Source organism: Siphateles boraxobius, unplaced genomic scaffold, assembly GCF_051911475.1.
Source record: "Siphateles boraxobius isolate OS27281-9 unplaced genomic scaffold, OSU_SipBor_1 29, whole genome shotgun sequence".
NCBI lineage: Eukaryota > Metazoa > Chordata > Actinopteri > Cypriniformes > Leuciscidae > Siphateles > Siphateles boraxobius.
Window position 1 is genome coordinate 10,620,811 of NW_027508908.1, and position 17,625 is coordinate 10,638,435.

At 37.8% G+C, this 17,625-nt stretch overlaps 1 protein-coding gene across 2 annotated transcripts; it reads right to left on the reverse strand.

The window, feature by feature from the left end:
• Window positions 1-1,700: 1,700 nt before the first annotated feature.
• On the reverse strand, window positions 1,701-14,024 carry LOC143753799 (uncharacterized). Of its 2 annotated transcripts, XM_077246555.1 has the most exons (8): window positions 13,753-14,024; window positions 6,118-7,145; window positions 5,034-5,356; window positions 4,531-4,671; window positions 2,932-3,057; window positions 2,784-2,825; window positions 2,519-2,656; window positions 1,701-2,366 (listed from the first exon to the last, which is right to left on the reverse strand). In XM_077246555.1, exons 1-8 carry the CDS (start codon window positions 13,809-13,811, stop codon window positions 2,157-2,159), a joined length of 2,067 nt encoding a protein of 688 aa, XP_077102670.1. In that variant the 5' UTR covers window positions 13,812-14,024; the 3' UTR covers window positions 1,701-2,156. The 2 variants fall into 2 exon arrangements, with proteins under 2 accessions (XP_077102670.1, XP_077102671.1); XM_077246556.1 differs by lacking the exon at window positions 1,701-2,366 and having other exon boundaries at window positions 2,656-2,825; window positions 4,531-4,668; window positions 13,753-13,943.
• Between the last annotated feature and the right edge of the window lie 3,601 nt (window positions 14,025-17,625).

Sequence of the window (17,625 nt, forward strand, 5' to 3'; positions counted from 1 at the left end):
TTCAAAGCAGCTTTACAGGGATAATAGGAAAATAGTGCAACAAAGTTTGTCTCTGCAGATCTAGAACAAAATAATGTCATAATACAGCTTAAGTAAGTTCAGTGTTGATTAATTTATGTTGTAAAAAAGTTATTAATTCAGTTAATTAATCTATATAGCCATTCTGGAGAAAACAGTGATGTCATCGTTCAGCTGCAGTTCAGTTCTCATATAATGGTGTCAATGACAGATTTAAGTTAGTTAAGTTTTATTTGGGTCAACTTCAAAAGAAAAGGGAAAAAAGAAAAACAATTTACAAACAAACATGTAAAAAAGATCTATAGTATTGTTGAATATTAACTTACAAAATACTTAGAGCCGTTTTCTATAAGCGTATAACGTTAGTTGCATCCATCAAAGATAGAACCATGTTTTGCTCCACCACATAATTAAACATGAAATCCGCCCACTTCCGGCATCAGACTGATATGCTCGCGCTGTCGTCCTCACACTGGTTCTGCGGTTCTGCAGTTGGTTATTATTGGGTCCTGCCTACAGTTACACATTCAAGCGTTTTTGCAAGAAGAAACGATCAATGTAAAGTGATCAGGTTTAACGAAACTCCCCGCATGCTTGTACAATTTATTCTAAATGGACCTTTTTATGGATTTTTACCCATTTAAAGAGCTAATATATAAAAAAAATAGATCTTCATAAATTGATCAATTTTATTTGAATAAATATTAATATATTATTATTATTAAACTGTGGAAGGGATAACCAATTTGGGAGGGATTTACCAACATGGAAATTCAGTGGAAAAATATGCCCAACGTTACTTGGTTTCACGCCAACGCCTTGAATGTCGTTTGGGTAGTAGCCTACCGAGTTGTAAGGAAATGTAATTGTAAGGATAGGCTACATTAACATTTTAGAAAGTCCTGAAAAAATTTAAATGTTGTTTAACCAGTATATGGTCAAGCGTTCGATTCCCAGTAAATGGACAGATGCGATACTGTGTATCTTCAATGCGGATAAAGCATCATATAGGCTTTAACCTCTTGTAAAATGTAGTGTCATTAACCCAGAATCTGATATATACCACTCACATGTTTAAAAATAGATAACAACCCATGTGATTAAAAACAATTTAGTAGCCTACAGACACACTTGTAAAAGTGTACCAAACTAAGATGAAAATTCAACATTGTAACTGTCCCTGTTTGTTTCGGAAGAAAGCAAACGATCTACAGGTCTGAAAACACCCTAAAATCCAGATAAACAAATGTTGATTGTCAAATAAAACCATATGATTTGACTGCTACTGTATTTGTTGGAGATATTGTATCACTCCCTGTTGGTCTAGTGGTTAGGATTCGGTGCTCTCACCGCGGCGGTGGTTCGATTCCCGGTCAGGGAATGTGTAACTTTTTATATTATGTTTATTGTGAGGTCAATTTGAGTGCATTGTAGTGTGGCTTATAATATAAATAATATTCCCGTTGGCACAGTTCAAATCTCACATGCATTGGAAAGGTATGTTTAAACTTGGTGCATCATACAAATGCTCTTTTGTTCTTCTATTATTTTCATGGGGGTGAACTATTTAAAACTGTGATTTTGGTTTGTCACCTCAGTGATCTTGACCTTTTTAACGGTATCCAACAATTAAGATAATACAACCAAGTCCTATAATTATATGTAATTTTGACAATCTGATATTTTTATTTATTTATTTATTTTTTTACATTTTTGACCTATTTATTTCAAATTACTTTTCCATGGCATTTCTAGTTGATTGAGATTGAGATAAAAAAAAAAAAATCATTTTATGGATTTTGCACTCACAATTTCTAGTTAATGAAATACTATAAAGCTGAAGATAACCAGAATAATTTAATTTAAAAATTCCATTACTTTTTCATGGAAGAATAGGTTTTTTTTTATAATTTACCTTCCCGGACCTGTAAATCAGACCTTTAAATGTTCTGATATTTCCAGGTTTTCCATGACCGTGCATTGTAGTTACTGTAGTTAAATATTTTGATATTTTTTTTTAATTTTTATCTTCTTCTTCATAAATATACACCTTTACAAAAGGTGAAATACAAACAATAATATTCCTATGACCTTGTTTAATTGTATTTTATTACAAAGGTAATGAAAATATACCACATTTAAGGGGAAAAACGTTGAGGGTATTTGGCTGAGTTGACCTCAGATGTATCTTTCTGTATACATCCTCTGCGGAAAGAGAGATGGTGGTTGTGATAAAGACAAGGAATTTTTTGAGACCACTCAAATACAGATAGCGCAACAGAAGCAGATTCCATTTCTAAAACCATCTGGATACTGCTCTTGTTCCAAAGGCACTGATCAACATCCACCTATAGAGAACAGAAAATATCATCAATTCACTGATATTTTAGACTCAAATACAGGTAAAAGTATAACCATGGAAACTGAGTCAAACTCTTTAATTTTTTCACATCGTTCACTTTTTATGCAGTCTTTAGTGTTCTGCAACAGCATAGCTTACCTTGTTTCCATTAAACACCAGAGCTCTGAAAACTTTTCCAAAGGGTTTTAGCAGCCTTAGCACTCCTGTAGCAGCACAGGGCTGGTTAGGTACATTACATACAACCAGCAAATGGTCCAAAGGCGTCAACAACAGCCCCTAAAGGACAGTGGGGACTTGTTGTTAAGATTAATGGAGGATGGATGGAAGTTTGAAAAAAAAATCTCTTGAAAATGTTTTTTTACGCTTAAATATTTGAAATGTCTCAAGAACAAGTGATACTTGCATTTGACATTGATGGCCCCACAAAAGCATGAAACACTGACACCTAAGGCAAAGTTAATCAAACCCAATAAGTAAATAAACAAAAAATGAAGTATTTATGCAAGGAAATATTCACTTATTTTCATCCATCCATAAGTGTGTTAACTCACAGGTGAACTAAGGTCGACGTTTTGGGACACCAGTTCTAAACTTTGCAGTCTCATATGAACCGGGATAGCTGAGTAAACCTTTACCATCTCCTGGGCTGAGAACTCAGTTGGAAGCATCAATAAAGCCTGGAAAACACACACAAGCTGATATAGTACTGCTGAATGTCTATTGATAATTGTTTTTAAAAAAGCATTATCCCAACAAAAATACAAGAACGTCTGCTAACGTTCCCATTAAGATATAAAACTTTATTTTTGAATGTTCTCTGAACGGGTTAAAAACACATTTTACTTGGTTATACGAACATTAAGGGAACATTACATTTTTATTATTTTACATTATGGGAACGTTTCAGGAAAAAAACGTTCCATGAACGATGTATAAATAATGTTTTTGTGCTAATGTTTTGTGTACATTAATGAATACCAGATGACTATGAAAGAAGGTTCTGTTAATGTTACTGGAAGAACGTTTGTTTGAAGAACCTTACCAGAACATTATCTAAAGTTTAAAGGGATAGTTCACCCAAAAATGAAAATTCTGTCAGTATTTACTCACCCTCATGTTGTTCCAACCTCGTAAGACCTTCGTTCATCTTCGGAAAACGAGTTAAGATATTTTTGATGAAATCTGAGAGCTGGATCATTCCTCCATACTCCTCCATAGGCTTCTTGAGGGATTCAACTTGCCGGCCTCGAAAAGTTATAAAAGACATCGTTAAAATAGTCCAAGTGACTACAGTGGCTCAATCTTAAGTTTATCAAATGACGAGAACACTTTTTGTGCGCAAAACCCCCCCAAAATAACGACTTTATTTCAACTATTCCTTTCCTTCTCCCTGGGCCTTGAGTCAGGTCACTAGTTTAACAGCGTATGATCTGTTGTTGTACGTCACACGCATCCCCCACATGACCAGCGTCGGCCAAAAGTGAGCCTACGTGTGACGTAGCTCTACGCTATTACACTAGTTTAACTGACTCGAGGCCCACAGAGAAGGAAATGAATAGTTGAAATAAAGTCGTTATTTATGTTTGTTTTTGCGCACAAAAAGTATTCTCGTCGCTTCATAAACTTAATATTGAGCCACTGTAGTCACTTGGACTATTTTAACAATGTCTTTAATAACTTTTCGAGGCCGGCAAGTTTCAATCCCTCAAGAAGCCTATGGACTAGTATGGAGGAGTGATCCAGCTCTCCGATTTCATCAAAAATATCTTAACTCGTGTTCCGAAGATGAACGAAGGTCTTACGGGGTTGGAACATGAGGGTGAGTAAATACTGACAGAATTGTCATTTTTGGGTGAACTATCCCTTTAACGTTCCCTGTTAGCTGGGATATTTGGTCAAAAAATTCGGTAACACTTTAGTTTAGGGTACAATTCTCACAATTACCTACAGTAGTTGCTTATTATAGCATGCATAGGCCTATTGCCTATTAGGCCTTGGATATTCTGTTTATCTTACACTTCATTTTACAACAAAATAGTAAAAAATTTTAACAAAAATTAAATGCAATTTTTGTCATACTTTAGTTTTAAGTTTATAAGTTTATATTCTATAAATATAAACTTACGTTTATATTCTAAAATAGCACATACCTTCTTCCATTCTAGACAGGTTTCCATGTCAACCTCAGTTGCCATTAAAACCTCAGCAGGGTGACTAAATGGAGATGCCATTTTGATTAGTTCACTTTCAGAGTAGTCAAGAGAGATTCCAGACACACGAATTACACCCTTCTGTTGGAAAACACAGGAGCGATGAGGGAAAAAAAGTAAACTGCTTTATTAAAAGAGTGTTAAGTTTGTATATTAAAGCACATATCTGTGCTGTTTCCTTTCCTGAAACATTTAAGTGTCCTTAAAATCTCACACACCACTAGAGGTCCCTGCCTCCAAATTTGTTATCATGGGACTGTGTTAGTGTGAACTGTGTGTTTTCAGCCTGCAATGCGGAGACCAAACCGATAATTTAATGGTGGTATTTCATTAATGGTGGTTGTGATTACACCTTTAAACACCTTAAGACTGGCTATTCTTATCATAATGATATTAATAACAATCACTTGTAATTCACTTCTGTTACACAAGCGAGAGCTTACAGTTTGTGCTGATGTTTTTTCAGTCATCTTAGTTACTGGCAACTGTATGTTCATGGATTCAGTGGTTCCTTCTGATTTTGCAGACTTGACTGGAAAAGACTGTTGCTGACTATTTCTCATGGAATTGAAAGTGGTGGATCTGTGTGCAGACGACAAAGATCTTTTTGTAGAATGATGTCTTGTTTTATTACAGCCTGTAGAGCCAAAGCTGTGCCGTATGCTGCATTTTGAACGAGAGGGAAAACAGACTGAACCAGGCCTCCCCCTGGTGACATCAGCAGGCCCATGCTGCAGTCTCTTAAAGAAGGAATTGGATCCACTTCCTAAGAGGTATAGAGAGAAAGGGGTTTAGTCAAACTCTTTTCCATGAAACCTATGATACAATGTTTTTTCAAGCTGTATATTTCTGGCACAAACAGTAGCACCTCAATACAGTAGATGAGATCCACGGGGAGGAGTCGGATCAAGATCCAAGGGGTGGAGATGGGTAGGATTAGGGGTGGGTTTAGGGATTAGGGGTGGGTTTAGGGATTAGGGGGCGGAGATAGGTAGGTTTAGGTATATGTAAGGTGGGAGGAGTTGGATCCGGATCCGACTCCTCACCGTGGATTTCATGTTCTGCAGTGAGGACCATCTCGGCACAAAACGCACACACGCGCACGCACGCACACACACACACACACACACACAACCACACACACACACACACACACACACACACACACACACACACACACACACACACACACACACACACACACACACACACACACACACACACACACACACACACACACACACACACACAAGCGGTTTAATATGGTTTTTAAAAACCAGCATGAACACTATTTCTAAAAACGTGGCACATATTTTTAAAACTTGAATAGATGAATTTACACTAAATACAACAACTTGAAGAGATAAAGTTATACAAAATAAATAAATACCATAATAATTTCAGTAATTTGATGGGTAATTGTAATAATTTGATGTTCCATTTTTCCAACCAACATTTTTAGATATTTTAAGTTAAAGCCTTTCATCTGGATCATTGGTGCATCAGTTATATGTAATAAAAACTCACCTGATGAATCTCTTAATCTTTTCGATGCTCTAGACTGGGTTGAAAAGTGCTCATGAATGTCCTCAGATGTGCTGTATCTTTTAGCGCTGAGGGATCTATGGGAATGGGAGGATGGACAGGATTGCCCATAGGAACTTGATAAAGCAGATCCCTGCCATTCACCAATACTCCTTTGATCATGATGTTTCCCATGAGCGTTTGATTCCACCTGATCAGATGAGGTCCATCTAGCATGGCCATGATAAATGCCCTTTGTCTTTTTGCGTTGTTGGATGTCTTGTATAATGAAGGGAAGTTTCTCTGTTGTTAACTGGTTGTCTGGGATGTGACTGAGTAATTCTAGGTCCTCAAAAGAGAGGCCAAGGCTGGCTAAAGCTTTGATTAGGTTTTCTGTTGGAAAACATAGCGTTGCTTGTTGCTTTGGCTCTGCTTCTTCAATTTGTGGTCTATCAGGAGAAATCATTGCTTTGGCTGTCATTGACTGGTACCGAGAACAGTCCACATCTGGTTTGAAGGCAAAATGCTTGCCAAGATGGTTGTTGCTGGATCTAACGAGAGGTTTCTCAGATGTTGGCTGTGGGACTTTTGTGTTACTAATGATGGGTATTTTCTCCTGATTGATCTCTTTTGGTAGAAGGTCACAACTCTCCTTATTCGAAGTGACTGAATTAATTTCTGTGAATGATGATGAGGGGAAACTTGCACTGTGAGGTATGGAATTCATGTTTTTTCTGTGCAATAGATGGGAGAGGGTAAACCCCCCTGGGGGCTGGTACATGTTCAAAAATGAGGATCTTTGTATGCCAACAGAATGTAAGAGACTTAAAGGAACAAGGGGGTTCCCATAACTGCTATAATTTCCAGCTGTAATGTTACTAATCAGGTTCAAGACCAACTGAGCTTCAAGCTGGGCTAGTCTCAACAGGAAAGCTTGTGTTGTTCCAAATAGCGGTGGCACACCGGTGAAAACACTGCTCATCTGAGACAAACACACTGGCCTGGTAGTTATTTGAGGAGCATGTGAATGTCTGTGTGGGAAAAAGATGTAAGAATATAGATGTAAATAATAATATTTCTGAATAATTCAACCCATACATTCAGCACTGTCTCGTTTTTTTTTTTTTTTTTTTTTTTTTGCCAGGATCTAGACATTTATTCAAAATACATTAAAAATGCAATTTATATAATGCCATGTGTAAAACCTGTGATATAATGAACACTTCAAAAATTATCTTCCTCAGAATTTTTGTCTTGTTTTTCTATATAAGTATATAAAAATTCTTAAATCAAGATACCAGTTACTCGAAGGAAAACTTCAGATATTAAGTCTTGTTTACTGAAAAAATGTATCAAAATTAAGTGACTTCAGGCTAAAAAAAAAAAAAAAAAAACATCTGTCAGTGGGGTAAGAAAAATGAACTTATTTAAAGGGAAAACAAGTTTAAAAAACAAAAACTAGTTTTCTCTTTAAATTAAGTTTATTGTTGTGACCCCACTGACAGATATTTTTTCTTGTTACCCCATTTGCTGAGGTTTTTCTCGTTTCAAGTAAAGTCACTTCATTTTAAATATATGTTTTTTTCTGAAAACAACACTTATGATGTTTTTAAGGATGTATATTGATTTCATTTATCTTGATTTAAGGATGTTTAGATATTTGTACAAGAAAAATAAACAAATACTGAGAAAAGAAAGCCTCATTAAATTATTTGCCATAATCTTTTTATTATTTCATAAAAAAATTATATTAAAAAACTGCTTCAATTCTTATTATTTAAAAAAAAAACCTTTTCATTTTGTGCAACTCCCAAAAACGTAATGATATTTATGCATCAATAATTTATGATATTTAAAAAAAAAAAAAAAAATATATATATATATATATATATATATATATATATCCTGACAAATATATTTACAAACATCTTTGAAAACAATGATTAAGATGTGTGTATTTTTTGTGGCTATTTTTACACCACATTTTCGCTAAATTGAAAAATTCTCAAAATTATATAACACCTTTTCAAAACCATATTATACCAGCATGAACACTACACATTTAAGAACTTGTCAACTTGAAACCTTTTCCCCTCTTGTTTTATTTAATTTTATCACGGGCACTCTTATTTGTTGTTGACTCCCGTGACTCCTATGCTCATTATTCAAATGGAATTTGTTGATAAGCTTTTTCTTTCATCTAGACCATCAATCCATGACTGGGGCTCAACGTTTAGCTTCCAAGCAAACTGTGAAATAGTTATCTGGTGTTAAAAATGCATGAACTACTGAAGTTTAATGAATGGACGACCATTCTCCACAGAGCATGAAATGGCAACTTCATGGTGGCTTCCACTCAGGCATGTGTTCACTTCATTACGTATAATTAATAACACGCCAATGGGGTGTTTTTCAAATACTGTGACAGCATGTCCTCGTAAGTAAGAGGTGAAAGACATTTGTCTAGTGTAAAGTACCAACAGCTGCCAGAATTTCATAGCCACCATGGCCCCCTGCATGTGTGTGTGCACTCTCCTGGACAGATTTTGGAATAATGTGTCATCCGACAAATAATTATATTTTTTAAAAGTGGGGTTGACAAATCCTGGATTACGCAAATATGAAGAAATCTGTTCAAGAGAGTGCACACCTGTTCATTGTTCAAACTTGGTTTAAAGGACAACAGATAATAGTATAATCTGCTAAAGTGACATTCAAAAATATGTACCTTTATCAATAATAAAAAGGTATAAAATCTATATCTTTATATAAAAGCATTGATTTCCTGTGATAAATTACATTGTTAGATGAAAAAATAAGTGATACATTGCATTGAATGTGCACTTGTAGTGTAGCTACTTCAAATCTTAAAGGTAGGCAATGTTTAAATGAACACTTTTTGTGATAGGCTACTCTATTAACATCCTGATAGCAATCAGACTACATTAATCCGGATACATTTGAAAACTGCGTTTTCGTTTGAAAACGCTCTGTCCACACAGTGCCGGCGGTATGGGGGGGGCATTAGTGGGCAATGCCCCCCCAAATGTCTTTTATGCCCCCCCAAATTGAATTATGATATAATTTACAAAATAATATCAGTTTAATTTAATTCACATTTCAGTGAGAAATAATAAAAATATATGTCTACAAACTGCTCATTAGCTGAAAATATAATAAAGCCAACATAAAACCACAGTGTGGTGCTGTGAGGATTTTGTGTGGCGCTTTTCTCTCTTCCGCCAGTGAGATAGCAGTTATACTACTATCCTGTCAGTGAGAGACTGTGTGCATGTTCGTTAGCATTATTTATAATAAAGCTGTGGTCAGAGTCGGTCTTGCAATTTTTTTGTATAGGCCTATTTAACCCTTATTTAATCAAATTTCTTAAGAGTTGCACGTCTTGCAACAATGTGTAATGGTTTATGTGTTTATTTTATGGGTTGTATCACTTCATGGTAATAGCTAACAGAAAAGGCAGTAGCAATACTAAATATAGGATATCTGTTATCCGAAAAAAAGTCCCCATACCTAGTGCCCACCCATCGAAAATAAATGCCCCCCTGCTGTGCGCAGTCTGAAGCTGGCTCTGCCACACTAGCGTTTAAGCATTTTCCAAAAGTTTCACATCCACACTGAAACATCAGAAAACGCTAAATTCACCTTACTGTGCATGCGTAAAACCTCACGAAAGCTCACTGATGATACAGATGGAAAAATAAATAAAGTTATCGCGCAATTCTTTTGGCAGGATAATTTTATTTAGTAAAATATCTCACCATTCACTGATGCGTCAAGGACACACTGACTCAGTCACCAGCTCACCATATATGTTTGGTCTAAAACGCAACTGCTCTCATTCATATATTGCCGCAGGACAACAAATTTGAGTAAATTTTCTGTCATCTTTCCAGGTGTCACGAAACAGAAGGATTCACACAGGTAAAGTGATCAACAGGTTTATTTGCAGAAGTATGTGATAGCAACGATGGAAGCATCAGTAACTGAAGAATACAGTGTTCTGGATGAATAATGGTCTTATATGTTGCATTCTGAACTGGAGATCGAGGCAGATGACTGAAGACAAATTGTTCTGTCAGGTAACGAGTCGGGTAAGGAGTCGGGTAAGGAGTCGGGTAAGGAGTCGGGGTAAGGAGTCGAGGTAAGGAGTAAGGAGTCGGGGTAAGGAGTAAGGAGTCGGGGTAGGGAGTCGGGTAAGGAGTCGGGTAAGGAGTCGGGTAAGGAGTCGGGTAAGGAGTAAGGAGTCGGAGTAAGCAGTAAGGAGTCGGGGTAAGGAGTCGGGTAAGGAGTCGGGTAAGGAGTCGGGGTAAGGAGTAAGGAGTTGTGGTAAAGAGTCGGGTAAGGAGTCGGGTAAGGAATCGGGGTAAGGAGTCGGGGTAAGGAGTCGGGTAAGGAGTCGGGGTAAGGAGTCGGGGTAAGGAGCCGGGGTAAGGTGTAGGGGTAAGGAGTCGGGGAAGGAGTCGGGTAAGGAGTCGGGGTAAGGAGTCGGGTAAGGAGTCGGGTAAGGAGTCGGGGTAAGGAGTAAGGAGTTGGGGTAAGGAGTCGGGTAAGGAGTCGGGGTAAGAGGTGTAGGGGTAAAGAGTCGGGGTAAGGAGTCGGGGTAAGGTGTCGGGGTAAGGAGTCGGGGTAACGAGTCGGGGTAAGGAGTCGGGGTAAGGAGTCGGGGTAAGGAGTCGGGGCAAGGAGTCGGTAAGGAGTCGGGTGAGGAATCGGGGTAAGGAGTCGGGGTAAGGAGTCGGGGTAAGGAGTCGGGGTAAGGAGTCGGGGTAAGGAGTCGGGGTAAGGAGTCGGGGCAAGGAGTCGGTAAGGAGTCGGGTGAGGAATCAGGGTAAGGAGTCGGGGTAAGGAGTCGGGGTAAGGAGTCGGGTAAGGAGTCGGGGTAAGGAGTCAGTAAGGAGTCGGGTAAGGAATCGGGGTAAGGAGTTGGGTAAGGAGTCGGGGTAAGGAGTCGGGTAAGGAGTCGGGTAAGGAGTCGGGGTAAGGAGTCGGGTAAGGAGTCGGGTAAGGAGTCGGAGTAAGGAGTAAGGAGTCGGGTAAGGAGTCGGGTAAGGAGTCAGGGTAAGGAGTAAGGAGTCGGGTAAGGAGTCGGGGTAAGGAGTCGGGTAAGGAGTCGGGTAAAGAGTCGGGGTAAGGAGTCGGGGTAAGGAGTCGGGGTTAGGAGTCGGGTAAGGAGTCGGGTAAGGAGTCCTTGAGGGAACGACGAGACCAGACAATGGTGAACTGCAGTGGGAAGAGTTATATGGATGATGATCAGTGAAGATTGGTGACAGGTGACAGCGATCTCTGTGATTGGGAAGTGCATGCAGGTGATGGCCAGGGAGGATGATGAGAAATTTTGTGAGGACGTGGTGACCATGACAGCAGGACTGTGATATAAAGAGTGTGCCAAGTAACAGTGTGAAAGTGAATAGCACATAACAGGCACAATAGCGGTAGCCTATAAACATGAATATTTATTGGTAAAATATAAGTCACATGACTAAACTTACGTCATTGCTTTTAAATACCTCCATTTTTAAATACCTCCACAAAAACGCCTTCTCAGTGTGGACAGAAGGCCAAAATGGAGAGAAATTTATTAGTGTGGACATGGCCTTTGTGTTGAATTATTGGCTACTTTAGATTATCTGTTTGTCCTTGGTAAGTTAATGTTGTTGAAACTGTAAGAAGACTCCGGAACATCATATGAATAGTTTCTGAGGTTAGATAACAAAGATATGCTAGCATAGAGGCATTAATGCTTTCTGTTATTGAAGAAGTTATTAGAAGCTGAACAGCATCATATAATTTAATCGAAGGTCGGCATGTTCATGAGTGCTCTCTCTGATCCACCTGGCCTATAACTGAAATACCAAGTGTAACGAGAATCAAAAGCCCTAGCTTGCTGTCCTAATGAAATCATTTGAGCCTTCTCACTCTGTCTCTCTCACTCATCGGTCACATCTATTTAGGTAAATCTTATTTTTAGATGCTCATCTGATGCAGGATCACTCCCAGAAGTATGTTCAGATTCACATATTCAGCAGATTCAATCATTCAACAACTTTCACTGGGACTAACAGCAAGAGATGTAATGAAAATGTAATTGATATGATCACAATTACAATTGGTAAGACGGTATGACGACCTGAAGACATGTTACTCAGCATATGGTGCTAAGTTAATAAGCTAATCTGATTTACAACTCCTGGATATATATTCATCATGCTGTCTTCATTCCTGGAGGGTGGGGACATGGGAACAGCCCATGCTGGTCAGTCAAGGGCAACCCAAAACTAAGCATAAATGTGATGGTAAAACAACTTAGCACAATACCTCTGCTCTGTAATACTAGGATATGGGGTCTTAGCATATTCTGAAACTAGACCAGAAGTATCTATGTTGTTAACTCATAGATATGTTAATGACCCAGCACCTCAAAAAGGCCAAACGTACTGAATTACTGAAGCCTCGCCTGAAAAATGCAGGTCTCTGTTACAGCTATATGCAACAACTATGGAGGTGGGGGGAATCCTGTCACTCTGGTACATGACTTCGTCAAAGAGGTTACCCAGATCAGTAACCTCTGAGGTCTGTGCTTGAAAATTTGAGCTATGTACCCCGTGAGGAACGGTATTGGACAAGGTCAAAAAGAGGAATCCTGCTTCACCAATACATTTCAACACGCCCGCCAATATGCTAAAGGTCTAAATTATTTTTTTAAAATGCACTCAAATCACCTAAAACATAAAAAAAAAAAAAAAAAAAAAAAAAAAAAAAATTATATAATTCCTGGGTTACGCCAATTCAGGTTAATTCCACACAATATAAACAATATATATATATATTGTTTATATTGTGTGGAATTAACCTGAATTGGGGTAACCCAGGAATTAAAAACAAATGTTGAATATAAAGTATGTGGTAAAATAAGAAATATTTTTTTTGCTGTGTGGGAATAAAACTTTAGACTTATTATATATATATTATAAACTAAAGACTTTACAGCCTGTTGTTAGCCCGTGGACAACAATAGACAGAAACATGCATGCGACTTTAACTTGAGGACAAATTCAAGACCTTGACACACGAGTCCTGTTTAAGTTCACAATGAATGTTAAAGATGGAATTCAACAGTTGACAAGACTGTTCTCTGGGCACCAAAACAGATCACGTCATACATTTCTGTGCTTGTGATTAGTGACTTTTGACTGATGGCTTCTTATCCTAAAGGTGTTGTATGTGAAAAACTTTTTAGGACTGTTTTTCAATTGAAAGTAAAAAAAAAAAAAATAATGTAACAAACAAACAAAAACTATTATGCTATTATACTACAAGAACTATTATAATGCATAATAATGCAATTTTTTCCCCCAGGTAAATATATCTTGCTATCTGACTGCCACTGTTCTACCATAGCGATACATTTGCATGAGGAAAAGTTATGTATCAATGGATGTATTAACATCAAAGTAAAATATACAAATATAATTGAGAGACAGTTTAAAATAAAAAAATAAAGTTGTAATTTTAAGGGGAAAAATCAAAGTCAATTCTTAAGATATAAAGTCACAATTTCGAGAAATAAAGTCGTAATTATGAGATACAAAAGGGAGATATAAAGTTATCCCTACTCACATGTTGGCTTTAGCAATAGTTGAGCTGGAGTTTGTTTTCCTTTGGATTGAATTCTTCATTATTGGGTCAATCTTCAGACTTCAGATATTTTTAACTGTTCCTCTTGATTATGTATCATAGCACATGAACATAAAAAACCACAAAGTACATCCAGATTATTGACTCCCGGAGCAAAATGTCTTTTGTCGCCCTCTGTAAATCTTATCCCACTCTTCACATGGCCAGACACACACTGAAACACATTCTTTCTTCTCAGTATGTTTTCATCCCCCTGACCCTGCTCGCCCTCCCAACACCACCCCCTAGCATTTCCTTTTCAGCATCTCTGCAGTCACATGCTCTCTCTTACACACTTGATTATATTAAGAATATTAAGTACACAATAAAACGACTAATGATCATCAATGTATTTTTAAGGGTAAAGCGCCAAAGAGTGGGTTAGCATTAGTGGGTTAGTGGGTCATGACTTGATCACAGGATTGAAGGTTTCATAGAGCTGGACTTCTCGGCATCATATTCTGTTTCACCCATGATTCTTATACAACGAAGTTCTAATACCCATCAAATTGATAGTGGTTATCATCCCCATTCAGGATAGAATCAACAACTTTTGTATTGCTGTTCTTATACAAGGATGTTTTTCTTTTGCTTTGGGATCACAGGATAACTCCATTAAGGCTTTTAGCTCAAAAGCATGCAAATTTTGAAAAAATATTGATACATTATGATATGATTACGCCACCTTTCTTGAAAGAAAAGATTTTTTTTCTATTAATTTTCCTCTAAATCTGATGAGTTTTAAGTGCTCTCCCCTGTATCACTATAGTGTTATACTTAAGTGAAACAACGACTGAAAATAGTCAATACAGATTTTTTTGACAAGGATATTTGTGTGACATACACAAATTAAGATATTTTTAATGAAACCTGAGCAATTTCTGTCACTTCACTATCTACACAAAAAGCATGTAAAAGTTCATAAAGACATTGTACAATTCATTCATATGAATTGAGCACTTTAGTCAACGTTTAGTGATAGTTTAGTGATGTTCCACGTCCCTAAGGCTAGTTTCCGTGTCCAGGGATCGGGTCGTCGAGGTCCCCGCCTTCGACTGCCGCCCGATCCTCTCTGCACCGGCCCCTTACGGCTCTTCCTGCAGGTGATGAGCCCATGGGAAGGCGGTCCCACGTCGCTCCTTCGGGCTGAGCCCGGCTGGACCCCGTGGGGAAAGGCCCGGCCACCAGGCGCTCGCATACGAGCCCCAACCCCGGGCCTAGCTCCAGGGTGAGGCCCCGGCTGCGCCATACCGGGCGGCGTCACGGTCCTTGAATTTTTGTCCATCATAAGGGATTTTGAACCACTCTTAGTCTGACCCGTCGCCTAGGACCTGTTTGCCTTGGGAGACCCTACTAGGGGCATATAGCCCCAGACAACATAGCTCCAAGGGTCATTCGGGTACTCAAACCCCTCCACCACGTTAAGGTGGCAGTTCAAGGAGGGGCTTTATATGATAAACAGATTTAATTTAGGCTTTTATTCACATATAAATTCAGTAACACACATATCAGATCTGGTAAACGGAAGGTCAAGCATGTTCGCTTGATGTGCGAGAACAAATGAGGTTCATTCTCGTGTGTTAAGCAGCACATTGGAGCTTCTGTATTTTGCTGATCAATGTTTAAATGTGAATGCTTATATTCAATCTGTTCATCATACAAAGCGATCTCCTCAGAAAATTCAGACTAAACTGCTCAATTTCATATAGATTCGTTTTACGATCTCTTTATGAACTTTTTGAAGCGTCAAAGCCGTAGTTGTGTAGCTGTCAATGGAGGGACAGATATTAAAAATATCTTAATTTGCTTTCCGAAGAAAGTCTTACTGGTTTGGAATGACACGGGGGTTAGTAAATGATGAATTTTAATTTTTGGGTGAACAAACCCTTTTTCCTGAAAAATTAATTGTAAACTGCTACAATTGTATCAGTCGAATTTACAAATGCATTATTATTAAGTGGTATTTGTGAACAGGGTCATTGAATAGAATCAGCTCCAAAGAATGATTTGTTCACAACTCAGATAATAGCAATTGGGTCTTGGAGCAGGTCTTGATTTCTCCACTTCGAAAATGAATGCCATGTTTTTCTGAAATCCTTTTGAAAAGCCTATATCAAAAAACACAAATGAAGTAACTAAAACCTGTGACCGGCGGGCCCAATTGTTTATGTCTCTTGTATCACACCAATCTCTCTTGTTTCAAACAAACACAGATACCAGTATTGATTGAAGTGAAATTGACCTCAGAGGACCTCAAAATTTAAATAAGGCTACTATTGTTGCAATTGCAACAATATTGCAATTGTTGTATTGTTGCACTGTTTGTCTTGTTGCTAGGCCGATTGTTTTAGATTTTAGACATTATAATGGACTTATTGATTAGCAGAAGCTTTAAGATAATAGACACATATGATTACCACATTGCCTAATATTCATAAATCAATATTTCATGTCCACGTATGCTTTTATTTATTTTGCATTAGCCATGTGATAAGCGGACAGGCTGAGTTATCCCCTACAGAGTGAGACATGGAGGGCCAAGCCTATTGCACTACATATACAGTAGACCTAAAATACATTACAATTTTGTTTATTATTTGTATTGTATGGTTAAAAATTCAGTCACTCTCTCTCTCAAATACACACGCAAATGCACAAAACATGCAGACACAAAAGTTCCATATTCAACAAATATAAATTAAAACAGTAGGTTTATTAGTTTCCTTTTTCAAGCTGTGTTTATTCCTTTGTGATTCAAACAGGGTACACATTTAAATATCGTAAGGGCAAAACTGTTTATTACACTTTTTTATATAGCCAATATAGTGTTGGCCAATATAGTGTTGGAGGATCCACGACAATCTTCGCTGATTTTGCATTCATTTCATTTCATCAGTGAAAGCAGAATGTGAAGTTTGAATTAGCAGAGCAATAGCACAGCTGTACATAAAATATTAAATAATTGGAGACATATCAGAGTTCAAAAGAGGACGAATTGTTGGTGCGCGTCTCCCTGGCTCAACTTTGTAGTGTATCAAGAGCTATGGTATACAGGGTAATGTCGGCATAGCACCACATAAGACGGACAGCATCCAACAGGAGTAACTGTCGACACGAGCTGTCTGAAAGTGATGTCCATGCACTGCCTGACTGATAATTAAATGCGCACCTTGACTCTCGTTTCCACCAAAACTCCAGTCGGGAGCTTCACAGAGTCAATATTAATGGTCAGGCTGCTATAGTCAAAACTTTGGTCACTTGTACCAGTGACAAATATCAGTTTCAATAGTGCCTACACTGCAAATCTTGGGCTGTGGACAATGTGAAACATGTATTGTTCTCTGATGAGTCCAACTTAACTGTCTTTCCCACATACATGGGAGTTACTGAGTGTATAGAAGCACCAAAGAAGCCCTACACCATTCTAATAAATTATTGTGGTCTAAAACCACAGTATGCCACATTATTGTCGCATATATACATGATCAAATTTATCTAGCAGGTGTTCAATATACAGATTCTACTCTCTCAAATAGTACTATTATATTCATAATGTCACATCATTTTGCTGTTTTGAAATCTAAAATGTAATAATCATTGAAGCTCATAGATATTTATTTTTTCAGTTTGTCTTATTTGCCTTTTATTTGTCCTCTAAGCTTTGATAAACACATTATGTGCTTCAGATGGCCTTCACAATACATCCTGAATAATGGTGACATTATTACAGTAATCACAGAGATGGACAGACTTAACGGGAAAATGCTACACAAATATGTCTCCTTACCAATATTAGCTGTGAGCATAAAATAAGAT

Bases quoted from the DNA above. Each gene is read 5' to 3' on its own strand.
- LOC143753799 (XM_077246555.1), bottom strand. From the start codon at position 13,811: ATGAAGAATTCAATCCAAAGGAAAACAAACTCCAGCTCAACTATTGCT. The intron at 7,146-13,752 runs GTGAGTAGGGAT...TTTCCCACACAG, and splicing joins ACTATTGCTAAAGCCAACAT to ACATTCACATGCTCCTCAAA. The intron at 4,672-5,033 runs GTAAGCTCTCGC...GTTTTCCAACAG, and splicing joins AAAAAACATCAGCACAAACT to AAGGGTGTAATTCGTGTGTC.